Raw genomic sequence first — 13290 nt, forward strand, 5'->3', positions numbered from 1 at the left:
ATTTATTATAATATAAAGTAATTTCTTACTTCGATAATGTAATTCTACTATAATAGGAAGTCGAGTTTCCACATCTTTATAATGACGTCATATGACGTCACTGTGACGTCATTAAATGGACATTCCCTTAGATTTAAATACCTTATATTTTCGCTCATTTAAGTGAAAATTTCTGGAAATTGGTCATTTATTAGTATTCCAGACCAATTGAATATATAATTATTTTTTTAATTATATAAATAATTGTATTTCTTAACTAATCTATTGTAGAAAATGTATGATATTGAATTAAACATTTTGGAAAAATACGATAAAGATGAAAAATACTTTTCTCGACAATATTTTTTTTGCCAGATTGGAAAATAATATTTTCGGAAACGGGTTTTGTAAATTGCTTTTTTCATATATATATATATATATAAATGTAAATTCGTTTTCTTGGTAAATTATTGAATTTTGAATAATTAAATCCGTTTTTTGTTATTTGTTAAAATAGCATTGAGTTTTTGAAGGGATTAAAGTCTTGGTAATAATTTTGATGACTGTTTTCTTGGCTAATGGCCTCTCTCTCTCTCTCTCTCTCTCTCTCTCTCTCTCTCTCTCTCGTTGCACATGACGTACTTTATATGGGTTTTTTAAACAAACATTTCCTTTCTATTTTTTTTTTCTTTTAGTTCACGGACTTCTGGCTTCCATAATAGCAGACTTCCTGGATTCACTAGTTGGAAAAACCCAAATATTTTTTTGGAAAAATGTAAATAAAACATTTTTTTAAACCACAAAACAATTGTTTATTTATTTATACATTTTCATATTCCATTACTTTCGGATATAGTCAAGAAATTATATAGAATGTGAATATAATTGTGGCCATAGGTCTAAGTGTTAAGGGAAGATACATAGGTCTATGAGTGATTAATTGTGATATGGTGATCCAGTTATTGAATTATTAAAAAATAAGATTTTATTAACACAAGAGAAAGTCTTTGTTGACCTACCCCAACCTACTTATGCATGGCCTTCCTCTAAATAAATATTTAGCCTAACTGTAAAACTTAATTTCATAATAATCATAAAAACATGTAGGCCTACACTTATCCTGAGTAGGTCTATGCCCTTTGAGAAGTTTAAAGTGTAATTATATATATATATATATATATATATATAACCATCTTTTCAAATTTAGAAAACCAGACAACTAATTAATAGGTCTAACTATCTATTTACATCATTATAACTCTATTAACGGTTTTTAACGATCTGTCCAGCCATTTGCAAGTCAAAAAGAAAAATATATATATTAAATCCGTGTCCGGCCAAGTTACTTGGCCAAGGCCAAGGTATTCGGACAAGGAAACAATCCTTTAGGCAGTAAGGGATTTCCATGTAAAAGCCATTGGAGACTGGAACTAGTCTCATGAACTTACGAACGAACTCTTATACCCCTCTCCCTCCCTCTCCCTCCCTCTCCCCCCTTTTCCTTCACCGGATATACGTAACCTGCCCCTCCCTCTACTCCCCCCTCTCCCCCTCTCTCTCCCTCCCTCTCCCAAGAAGACAGGAGGAGGAGCAGCATAAGGCCAGAAGGACTCCTCTTTGTCAAGATAGCGGCTGGAGTCTCCGAAGTGGACAGTTTGTTATAAGCTCGTTACAAGTGTCGTTGTTTGTGTCTGTTTGTTTGTTTCTGTGTTTCTTTGTTTGTAAATACAAACACTTTACTCGGAGGGAGTTGCCCTTGGAGTTAACTAAACAAGAAAACTCGATATAAGGTAAATATACACTTTTTTTGTTCTTCATCATTTTCAAGGTCATTTAGGCATAAGTCATTATAGTTATTATAAGTATTTTATTAAGTAATATATCTACTTATTAAGTATATTATTTAATATATTATTAATTTATAAAGTTTATAAGATATATTTATATTTATTAAAACTAGAACTATAGGTTTTCAAGTGATTGATAGAACTATAGGTTTTTAACTGATTTATTGTGAATAGGCCTATACATTTCTAGATATGGATATGTCTATAGATATCTGTACTGTGGTTACTGTACAGGTGGCTCCTTATGACAATCCTGTAGGATTTCCCGTCGACTCACCTGTATATACAGTCGGCTGGCCGTGAAGGACATCCTGTAATTGTACTCTGTAAACCACGACGTTCCTAAAAAAATTATTCAGTTATCCTTAATTTTAAAGAAATTGTGGATATTTATACGATTGATTTTTCTGTCGTATATAATTTTCAAGTTATTTTTATTTATAAATATCATAAAGAGTTTTATATTAATTATTAGAATGTGTAAAAATATATATTTTTGACGTTCCTAAAAAAAAATATTCAGTTATCCTTAATTTTAAAGAAATTGTGGATATTTATACGTTTGATTTTTCTGTCGTATATAATTTTTAAGTTATTTTTATTTATAAATATCATAAAATAGTTTTATATTAATTATTAAAATGTGTAAGAATATATATTTTTGACGTCTCGTTTTTAAAGATCTTTCCTTGAATCTTTATTACACAATATATTTATATATTTATTAATCTATTTGCTATACGCCAGATATATATTTTAATTAAGATTATATATATTAAACCTTTTATTAATATTAATTTCATAATGCAGACCTTCATTTGATTAGATCATCACATTGTAAGCTACCATCTGGCATAGGCCTAGACTCAATCCTACACAGTATTTTAGAAGTTTAATCCCAGCTGTAACCAGATTATGGACTGTTAATCTGGTTAAAACTAGTGCAAATAGATTTTATGTAGAGCGGGTTTTTTTTGTTACTGATATCAATATTTTTTTTTTTATTGTAAATAAATACATTTTGATTCTTGGTCGTTTAAAACAATATTATGATAAATTAGTTATATAAAATACTGACCATGGATATTGAATGAAGTCTCTCTCTCTCTCTCTCTCTCTCTCTCTCTCTCTCTCTCTCTCTCTCTCTCTCTCTCTATTGCATTAAGAATCGGCCTAAGTATGACTCATCTCTGTACGTATGTATTTTATTGTTCAGTACAAATTCAGGGGGGTCAACGTCCCCCAAGGCTCTGTTTGACCCCCCTTGACCTAATGAGGTCATGACCTAGCTGTACTACTGCCTACAGTGTGCCAAACGAGGTATATATAGTTTAAACCTACAGTGAAAGATCTCTAGCTGATATTTCTACCTATTAGCCTGTTATCATCGTCTGTTGCTTTTAGCAATTACTTTAGTATATAATCTAGTATTTGATTTAGTTTATAGCAATTGGGGGGTCTTTCTGTCTTTCTTTACCCCCCCCCCCCCTTCCCCCCTCCCCAGGAAATGGCTCTAAACCCCCCCCCCCCCCTTCCTTTTGACATTGTGCAGATACTGTGACTGGCCAATGTCTGGTTTGGTCTCTGACGTTTCAAAGACTCCTGGTTCTTGCTATAGCTACTGAGAGAGAGAGAGAGAGAGAGAGAGAGAGAGAGAGAGAGAGAGATTTTAACTTAGATAACGATCATCTTTAAACTAAACATTATATATATGCCTATTACTCATTATTCCTCTGTATTAAAAATATAGGCCTATTGCTGAAAAAATCTTGTAATATTAGAAAATACATATATTTAAGAAATTGAATTACATAGATATATAAGGATATTTCTTATAAACTCTGTCGTTCCACAAGAAAAGATAAAAATAAGAATTTATTCACCGAACAGGAAGTTCTTGTGGAGTGTGAATCGGCGTCTTTATTTTCACGCTTTGAGATTTTATAAAATTTTTCCTGTTTTTTATATATTTTTTTATTTCCATTAGAAAATGGTGGATGTTTATTCTGTTGTAAAAATTCTAGTGATGAGAGAGAGAGAGAGAGAGAGAGAGAGAGAGAGAGAGAGAGAGAGAGAGAGAGAGAGAGAGAGAGAGAGAGAGAGAGAGAGAGAGAGAGAGAATTTTTTTTACAGTCATCTTTTTCATTTTTTAAAACTATTCAACTTGAACTGAAACAAAGGAATTATTTCCTTTGAAATTCCTAGAATTATATATATATATATATATATATATATATATATATATATATATATATATATATATATATATATATATATATATATATATATATTGTCTCATTTCTTCCATCTTGCTGTTCATCATCCTGTAATTCAATGCTGACCCCATCTCTGGTCCTTAAGGTCTGAAGTCTAATTTGATCTATTTATTATAGTTTTAAATTTCTTCTATGTTCCCGCCTTGGTGCTATATCCCATGCTGGTATAAGGCCCACTTAATCTATTGCTAGCAACAGTGCAAGCGTGACGGAGAAATTTAGCGTTTTGGAAACAGTCGCTTAGTTTCAATAGCTCTAAGGGCGCGAGGTTGTTTCTTTAGTTGTCGTGCCCATGTGCCATACTGTAGATGGCGCTGAAGGCTGTTCACGTTGTCCCTTTGATCACATCTTTCTCCTTCTCAGGGCCCGGCCAGACCAAGCGCGGCTAGCGGCAAGAGATTATGGCGGCAAATTGAAACCTTAGGTATCTTACGTAGGTGGCCAGATAGGAGGCGCGAGGCTTCCCGCGCCTCCTATCTGGCCACCTACGTAAGATACCTAAGGTTTCTATTTGCCGTGGGAACCTCGCCGCCAGCCGCGCTTGGTCTGGCCGGGCCCTAAGTCGTCTTATCCACTGTTATCTCTACACTAAGGGGTCGGTTTTCTGATGCGCCTTCTCTTCTACCAAAGGCATCTCTCTTCCACCAAATCTCTTCTCTCCATATCATCCTTCACCTTATCTCGCCATCTAATTCTCTGCCTCACTCTTGATATCCTTTGATCACACCTTTACTAAGCTCCAAACTGTTTCTCTCTTGCAAGAAAAAAATCCCTGAGCCAGACTTGCGAGTGTAAAAACCATGCCTCTTTCGTGTAATTCAACTCGATTTATTATAAATATCCTTTTTAGCCTGAAATATAGGATATTTATTCCGCTGGCTAACTATGAAGATGGGAGTAATCTAGCTTACTAACAGCATCCCTTCTCTCCAGATGGTAATTCACACGGCCCGATGGACAGACGTGCGGTATTTCCTGATGGCTGTGGCGGTAGTCAGTCTTCCGCATCGCACACTCGCCGCCTCGACGAGCAAGTTGAGTCACCACCATCACCGATCGGCCAGGCAAAGTATGTGAATGCTCGTTGACCTTTGCGCATAACTCTTTAGTTGCTTTCCTTGTGTATTTGCAAAGTTAGTTTATAAGAAGTTGACCTTTCATTTGAATGGAAGTGTTAAAAGTGATTAGCTCTACTTTTCATGCGAATGGAAGTGTTATAAGGGAATAGTTCTACTTTTCATGCGAATGGAAGTGATAAAAGTGAATAGTTCTACTTTTCATGCGAATGGAAGTGTTATAAGTGAATAGTTCTACTTTTCATTTGAATGGAAGTGTTAAAAGTTAATAGATTTACTTTGAGGGAAGTGTTATAAGTGAATAGTTCTACTTTTCATTTGAATGGAAGCTATAAAAGTGAATAGTTCTACTTTTCATTTGAATGGAAGTGATTTAAGTGAATAGTTCTACTTTTCATTTGAATGGAAGTGTTATATGTGAAAAGTTCTACTTTTCATTTGAATGGAAGCGATAAAAGTTAATAGTTTTACTTTGTGGAAGTGATTTAAGTGAATAGTTCTACTTTTCATTTGAATGGAAGTGTTATAAGTGAATAGTTCCACTTTTCATTTGAATGGAAGTGATAAAAGTGAATAGTTCTACTTTTCATTTGAATGGAAGTGATTTAAGTGAATAGTTCTACTTTTCATTTGAATGGAAGTGTTATAAGTGAATAGTTCTACTTTTCATTTGAATGGAAGTGTTATATGTAAAAAGTTCTACTTTTCATTTGAATGGAAGTGTTATATGTGAAAAGTTCTACTTTTCATTTGAATGGGAGTGTTATAAGTGAATAGTTTTACTTTTCATGTGAATGGAAGTGTTATAAGTGATTAGCTCTACTTTTCATGCGAATGGAAGTGTTATAAGTGAATAGTTCTACTTTTCATTTGAATGGAAGTGATAAAAGTGAATAGTTTTACTTTGTGGGAAGTGTTGTAAGTGAATAGTTCTACTTTTCATATGAATGGAAGTGTTATAAGTGAATAGTTCTACTTTTCATTTGAATGGAAGTGATAAAAGTGAATAGTTTTACTTTGTGGGAAGTGTTATAAGTGAATAGTTCCACTTTTCATTTGAATGGAAGTGTTATAAGTGAATAGTTCTACTTTTCATTTGAATGGAAGTGTTAAAAGTTAATAGTTTTACTTTGTGGGAAGTGTTATAAGTGAATAGTTCCACTTTTCATTTGAATGGAAGTGATAAAAGTGAATAGTTTTACTTTGTGGGAAGTGTTATAAGTGAATAGTTCTACTTTTCATTTGAATGGAAGTGTTATATGTGAAAAGTTCTACTTTTCATTTGAATGGAAGCGATAAAAGTTAATAGTTCTACTTTTCATTTGAATGGAAGTGATAAAAGTTAATAGTTTTACTTTGAGGGAAGTGTTATAAGTGAATAGTTCTACTTTTCATCTGGATGGAAGTGATATAAGTGAATAGTTTTACTTTGTGGAAGTGATTTAAGTCAATAGTTCCACTTTTCATTTGAATGGAAGTGTTATAAGTGAATAGTTCTACTTTTCATTGGAATGGAAGTGTTAAAAGTTAATAGTTTTACTTTGTGGGAAGTGTTATAAGTGAATAGTTCTACTTTTCATTTGAATGGAAGTGTTAAAAGTTAATAGTTTTACTTTGAGGGAAGTGTTATAAGTGAATAGTTCTACTTTTCATTTGAATGGAAGTGTTAAAAGTTAATAGTTTTACTTTGAGGGAAGTGTTATAAGTGAATAGTTCTACTTTTCATCTGGATGGAAGTGATATAAGTGAATAGTTTTACTTTGTGGAAGTGATTTAAGTCAATAGTTCCACTTTTCATTTGAATGGAAGTGTTATAAGTGAATAGTTCTACTTTTCATTGGAATGGAAGTGTTAAAAGTTAATAGTTTTACTTTGTGGGAAGTGTTATAAGTGAATAGTTCTACTTTTCATTTGAATGGAAGTGTTATAAGGGAATAGTTCTACTTTTCATTTGAATGGAAGTGTTATAAGTGAATAGTTCTACTTTTCATTTGAATGGAAGTGTTATAAGTGAATAGTTCTACTTTTCATTTGAATGGAAGTGATATAAGTGAAAAGTTCTACTTTTCATTGGAATGGAAGTGTTTTAAGTGAATAGTTCTACTTTTCATTTGAATGGAAGTGTTATAAGTGAATAGTTCTACTTTTCATTTGAATGGAAGTGTTATAAGTGAATAGTTCTACTTTTCATTTGAATGGAAGTGTTATAAGTGAATAGTTCTACTTTTCATTTGAATGGAAGTGTTATAAGTGAATAGTTCTACTTTTCATTTGAATGGAAGTGTTATAAGTGAATAGTTCTACTTTTCATTTGAATGGAAGTGTTATAAGTGAATAGTTCTACTTTTCATTTGAATGGAAGTGTTATAAGTGCATAGTTCTACTTTTCATTTGAATGGAAGTGTTATAAGTGAATAGTTCTACTTTTCATGCGAATGGAAGTGTTAAAAGTTACTAGTTTTACTTTGCGGGAAGTGATATAAGTGAATAGTTCTACTTTTCATTTGAATGGAAGTGTTATAAGTGAATAGTTCTACTTTTCATTTGAATGGAATTGTTATAAGTGAATAGTTCTACTTTTCATTTGAATGGAGGTGATAAAAGTGAATAGTTCTACTTTTCATTTGAATGGAAGTGTTATAAGTGAATAGTTCTACTTTTCATTTGAATGGAATTGTTATAAGTGAATAGTTCTACTTTTCATTTGAATGGAATTGTTATAAGTGAATAGTTCTACTTTTCATTTGAATGGAAGTGATATAAGTGAATAGTTCTACTTTTCATTTGAATGGAAGTGTTATGAGTGAATAGTTCTACTTTTCATTTGAATGGAAGTGTTAAAAGTTAATAGTTTTACTTTGAGGGAAGTGTTATAAGTGAATAGTTCCACTTTTCATTTGAATGGAAGTGTTATGAGTGAATAGTTCTACTTTTCATTTGAATGGAAGTGTTATGAGTGAATAGTTCTACTTTTCATTTGAATGGAAGTGTTATGAGTGAATAGTTCTACTTTTCATTTGAATGGAAGTGTTAAAAGTTAATAGTTTTACTTTGAGGGAAGTGTTATAAGTGAATAGTTCTACTTTTCATTTGAATGGAAGTGTTATGAGTGAATAGTTCTACTTTTCATTTGAATGGAAGTGTTATGAGTGAATAGTTCTACTTTTCATTTGAATGGAAGTGTTATGAGTGAATAGTTCTACTTTTCATTTGAATGGAAGTGTTATGAGTGAATAGTTCTACTTTTCATTTGAATGGAAGTGTTATGAGTGAATAGTTCTACTTTTCATTTGAATGGAAGTGATATAAGTGAATAGTTCTACTTTTCATTTGAATGGAAGTGTTATGAGTGAATAGTTCTACTTTTCATTTGAATGGAAGTGTTAAAAGTTAATAGTTTTACTTTGAGGGAAGTGTTATAAGTGAATAGTTCCACTTTTCATTTGAATGGAAGTGTTATGAGTGAATAGTTCTACTTTTCATTTGAATGGAAGTGTTATGAGTGAATAGTTCTACTTTTCATTTGAATGGAAGTGTTATAAGTGAATAGTTCTACTTTTCATTTGAATGGAAGTGTTATGAGTGAATAGTTCTACTTTTCATTTGAATGGAAGTGTTATGAGTGAATAGTTCCACTTTTCATTTGAATGGAAGTGTTAAAAGTTAATAGTTTTACTTTGAGGGAAGTGTTATAAGTGAATAGTTCTACTTTTCATTTGAATGGAAGTGTTATGAGTGAATAGTTCTACTTTTCATTTGAATGGAAGTGTTAAAAGTTAATAGTTTTACTTTGAGGGAAGTGTTATAAGTGAATAGTTCTACTTTTCATTTGAATGGAAGTGTTATGAGTGAATAGTTCTACTTTTCATTTGAATGGAAGTGTTATAAGTGAATAGTTCTACTTTTCATTTGAATGGAAGTGTTAAGAGTTAATAGTTTTACTTTGAGGGAAGTGTTATAAGTGAATAGTTCTACTTTTCATTTGAATGGAAGTGTTATGAGTGAATAGTTCTACTTTTCATTTGAATGGAAGTGTTAAAAGTTAATAGTTTTTCTTTGAGGGAAGTGTTATAAGTGAATAGTTCCACTTTTCATTTGAATGGAAGTGTTATGAGTGAATAGTTTTAATTTGAGGGAAGTGTTATAAGTGAATAGTTCTACTTTTCATTTGAATGGAAGTGTTACAAGTGTATAGTTCTACTTTTCATTGGAATGGAAGTGTTATGAGTGAATAGTTTTACTTTTCATTTGAATGGAAGTGTTATGAGTGAATAGTTCTACTTTTCATTTGAATGGAAGTGTTATGAGTGAATAGTTCTACTTTTCATTTGAATGGAAGTGTTATAAGTGAATAGTTCTACTTTTCATTTGAATGGAAGTGTTATAAGTGAATAGTTTTACTTTGAGGGAAGTGTTATAAGTGAATAGTTCTACTTTTCATTTGAATGGAAGTGTTATAAGTGAATAGTTCTACTTTTCATTTGAATGGAAGTGTTATGAGTGAATAGTTCTACTTTTCATTTGAATGGAAGTGTTATGAGTGAATAGTTCTACTTTTCATTTGAATGGAAGTGTTATGAGTGAATAGTTCTACTTTTCATTTGAATGGAAGTGTTATGAGTGAATAGTTCTACTTTTCATTTGAATGGAAGTGTTATAAGTGAATAGTTCTACTTTTCATTTGAATGGAAGTGTTATAAGTGAATAGTTCTACTTTTCATTTGAATGGAAGTGTTAAAAGTTAATAGTTTTACTTTGAGGGAAGTGTTATAAGTGAATAGGTCTACTTTTCATTTGAATGGAAGTGTTATGAGTGAATAGTTCTACTTTTCATTTGAATGGAAGAGTTATAAGTGAATAGTTCTACTTTTCATTTGAATGGAAGTGTTATAAGTGAATAGTTCTACTTTTCATTTGAATGGAAGTGTTATAAGTGAATAGTTCTACTTTTCATTTGAATGGAAGTGTTATGAGTGAATAGTTCTACTTTTCATTTGAATGGAAGTGTTATAAGTGAATAGTTCTACTTTTCATTTGAATGGAAGTGTTATAAGTGAATAGTTCTACTTTTCATTTGAATGGAAGTGTTATAAGTGAATAGTTCTACTTTTCATTTGAATGGAAGTGTTAAAAGTTAATAGTTTTACTTTGAGGGAAGTGTTATAAGTGAATAGGTCTACTTTTCATTTGAATGGAAGAGTTATAAGTGAATAGTTCTACTTTTCATTTGAATGGAAGTGTTATAAGTGAATAGTTCTACTTTTCATTTGAATGGAAGTGTTATAAGTGAATAGTTCTACTTTTCATTTGAATGGAAGTGTTATGAGTGAATAGTTCTACTTTTCATTTGAATGGAAGTGTTATAAGTGAATAGTTCTACTTTTCATTTGAATGGAAGTGTTATAAGTGAATAGTTCTACTTTTCATTTGAATGGAAGTGTTAAAAGTTAATAGTTTTACTTTGAGGGAAGTGTTATAAGTGAATAGGTCTACTTTTCATTTGAATGGAAGAGTTATAAGTGAATAGTTCTACTTTTCATTTGAATGGAAGTGTTATAAGTGAATAGTTCTACTTTTCATTTGAATGGAAGTGTTATAAGTGAATAGTTCTACTTTTCATTTGAATGGAAGTGTTATAAGTGAATAGTTCTACTTTTCATTTGAATGGAAGTGTTATAAGTGAATAGTTCTACTTTTCATTTGAATGGAAGTGTTATGAGTGAATAGTTCTACTTTTCATTTGAATGGAAGTGTTATAAGTGAATAGTTCTACTTTTCATTTGAATGGAAGTGTTATAAGTGAATAGTTCTACTTTTCATTTGAATGGAAGTGTTAAAAGTTAATAGTTTTACTTTGAGGGAAGTGTTATAAGTGAATAGGTCTACTTTTCATTTGAATGGAAGAGTTATAAGTGAATAGTTCTACTTTTCATTTGAATGGAAGTGTTATAAGTGAATAGTTCTACTTTTCATTTGAATGGAAGTGTTATAAGTGAATAGTTCTACTTTTCATTTGAATGGAAGTGTTATGAGTGAATAGTTCTACTTTTCATTTGAATGGAAGTGTTATAAGTGAATAGTTCTACTTTTCATTTGAATGGAAGTGTTATAAGTGAATAGTTCTACTTTTCATTTGAATGGAAGTGTTAAAAGTTAATAGTTTTACTTTGAGGGAAGTGTTATAAGTGAATAGGTCTACTTTTCATTTGAATGGAAGTGTTATGAGTGAATAGTTCTACTTTTCATTTGAATGGAAGAGTTATAAGTGAATAGTTCTACTTTTCATTTGAATGGAAGTGTTATAAGTGAATAGTTCTACTTTTCATTTGAATGGAAGTGTTAAAAGTTAATAGTTTTACTTTGAGGGAAGTGTTATAAGTGAATAGTTCTACTTTTCATTTGAATGGAAGTGTTATGAGTGAATAGTTTTAATTTGAGGGAAGTGTTATAAGTGAATAGTTCTACTTTTCATTTGAATGGAAGTCTTAAAAGTTAATAGATTTACTTTGTGGGAAGTGTTATAAGTGAATAGTTCTACTTTTCATCTGAATGGAAGTGTTACAAGTGTATAGTTCTACTTTTCATTGGAATGGAAGTGTTATGAGTGAATAGTTTTACTTTTCATTTGAATGGAAGTGTTATGAGTGAATAGTTCTACTTTTCATTTGAATGGAAGTGTTATGAGTGAATAGTTCTACTTTTCATTTGAATGGAAGTGTTATAAGTGAATAGTTCTACTTTTCATTTGAATGGAAGTGTTATAAGTGAATAGTTTTACTTTGAGGGAAGTGTTATAAGTGAATAGTTCTACTTTTCATTTGAATGGAAGTGTTAAAAGTTAATAGTTTTACTTTGAGGGAAGTGTTATAAGTGAATAGGTCTACTTTTCATTTGAATGGAAGTGTTATGAGTGAATAGTTCTACTTTTCATTGGAATGGAAGTGTTATGAGTGAATAGTTCTACTTTTCATTTGAATGGAAGTGTTACGAGTGAATAGTTCTACTTTTCATTTGAATGGAAGTGTTAAAAGTTAATAGTTTTACTTTGAGGGAAGTGTTATAAGTGAATAGTTCCACTTTTCATTTGAATGGAAGTGTTATGAGTGAATAGTTTTAATTTGAGGGAAGTGTTATAAGTGAATAGTTCTACTTTTCATTTGAATGGAAGTCTTAAAAGTTAATAGATTTACTTTGTGGGAAGTGTTATAAGTGAATAGTTCTACTTTTCATCTGAATGGAAGTGTTACAAGTGTATAGTTCTACTTTTCATTGGAATGGAAGTGTTATGAGTGAATAGTTTTACTTTTCATTTGAATGGAAGTGTTATGAGTGAATAGTTCTACTTTTCATTTGAATGGAAGTGTTATGAGTGAATAGTTCTACTTTTCATTTGAATGGAAGTGTTATAAGTGAATAGTTCTACTTTTCATTTGAATGGAAGTGTTATAAGTGAATAGTTTTACTTTGAGGGAAGTGTTATAAGTGAATAGTTCTACTTTTCATTTGAATGGAAGTGTTATAAGTGAATAGTTTTACTTTGAGGGAAGTGTTATAAGTGAATAGTTCTACTTTTCATTTGAATGGAAGTGTTATGAGTGAATAGTTCTACTTTTCATTTGAATGGAAGTGTTATAAGTGAATAGTTCTACTTTTCATTTGAATGGAAGTGTTTTAAGTGAATAGTTCTACTTTTCATTTGAATGGAAGTGTTATAAGTGAATAGTTCTACTTTTCATTTGAATGGAAGTGTTATAAGTGAATAGTTCTACTTTTCATTTGAATGGAAGTGTTATAAGTGAATAGTTCTACTTTTCATTTGAATGGAAGTGATATAAGTGAATAGTTCTACTTTTCATTTGAATGGGTGTTTTAAGTGAATAGTTCTACTTTTCATTTGAATGGATGTGTTATAAGTGAATAGTTCTACTTTTCATTTGAATGGAAGTGTTATAAGTGAATAGTTCTACTTTTCATTTGAATGGAAGTGTTATTAGTGAATAGTTCTACTTTTCATTTGAATGGAAGTGTTATAAGTGAATAGTTCTACTTTTCATTTGAATGGAAGTGTTATAAGTGAATAGTTTTACTTTGAGGGAAGTGTTATAAGTTGAT

The 13290-nt window shown here is 30.9% G+C and overlaps 1 protein-coding gene across 1 annotated transcript in view; it reads left to right on the top strand.

The window, feature by feature from the left end:
- The first annotated feature begins 1568 nt into the window (after positions 1–1568).
- LOC137618787 (venom protease-like) overlaps positions 1569–13290 on the top strand; it is a 30583-nt gene continuing 18861 nt past the window's right edge. The window contains exons 1-2 of the mRNA XM_068348982.1: positions 1569–1769; positions 5036–5171. Of these exons, the coding sequence (XP_068205083.1) occupies positions 5036–5171 (136 nt within the window). The 5' untranslated portion in view covers positions 1569–1769. The remainder of the gene's footprint in view (positions 1770–5035; positions 5172–13290) is intronic.

This window comes from Palaemon carinicauda, chromosome 25 (assembly GCF_036898095.1).
Source record: "Palaemon carinicauda isolate YSFRI2023 chromosome 25, ASM3689809v2, whole genome shotgun sequence".
Lineage (NCBI taxonomy): Eukaryota > Metazoa > Arthropoda > Malacostraca > Decapoda > Palaemonidae > Palaemon > Palaemon carinicauda.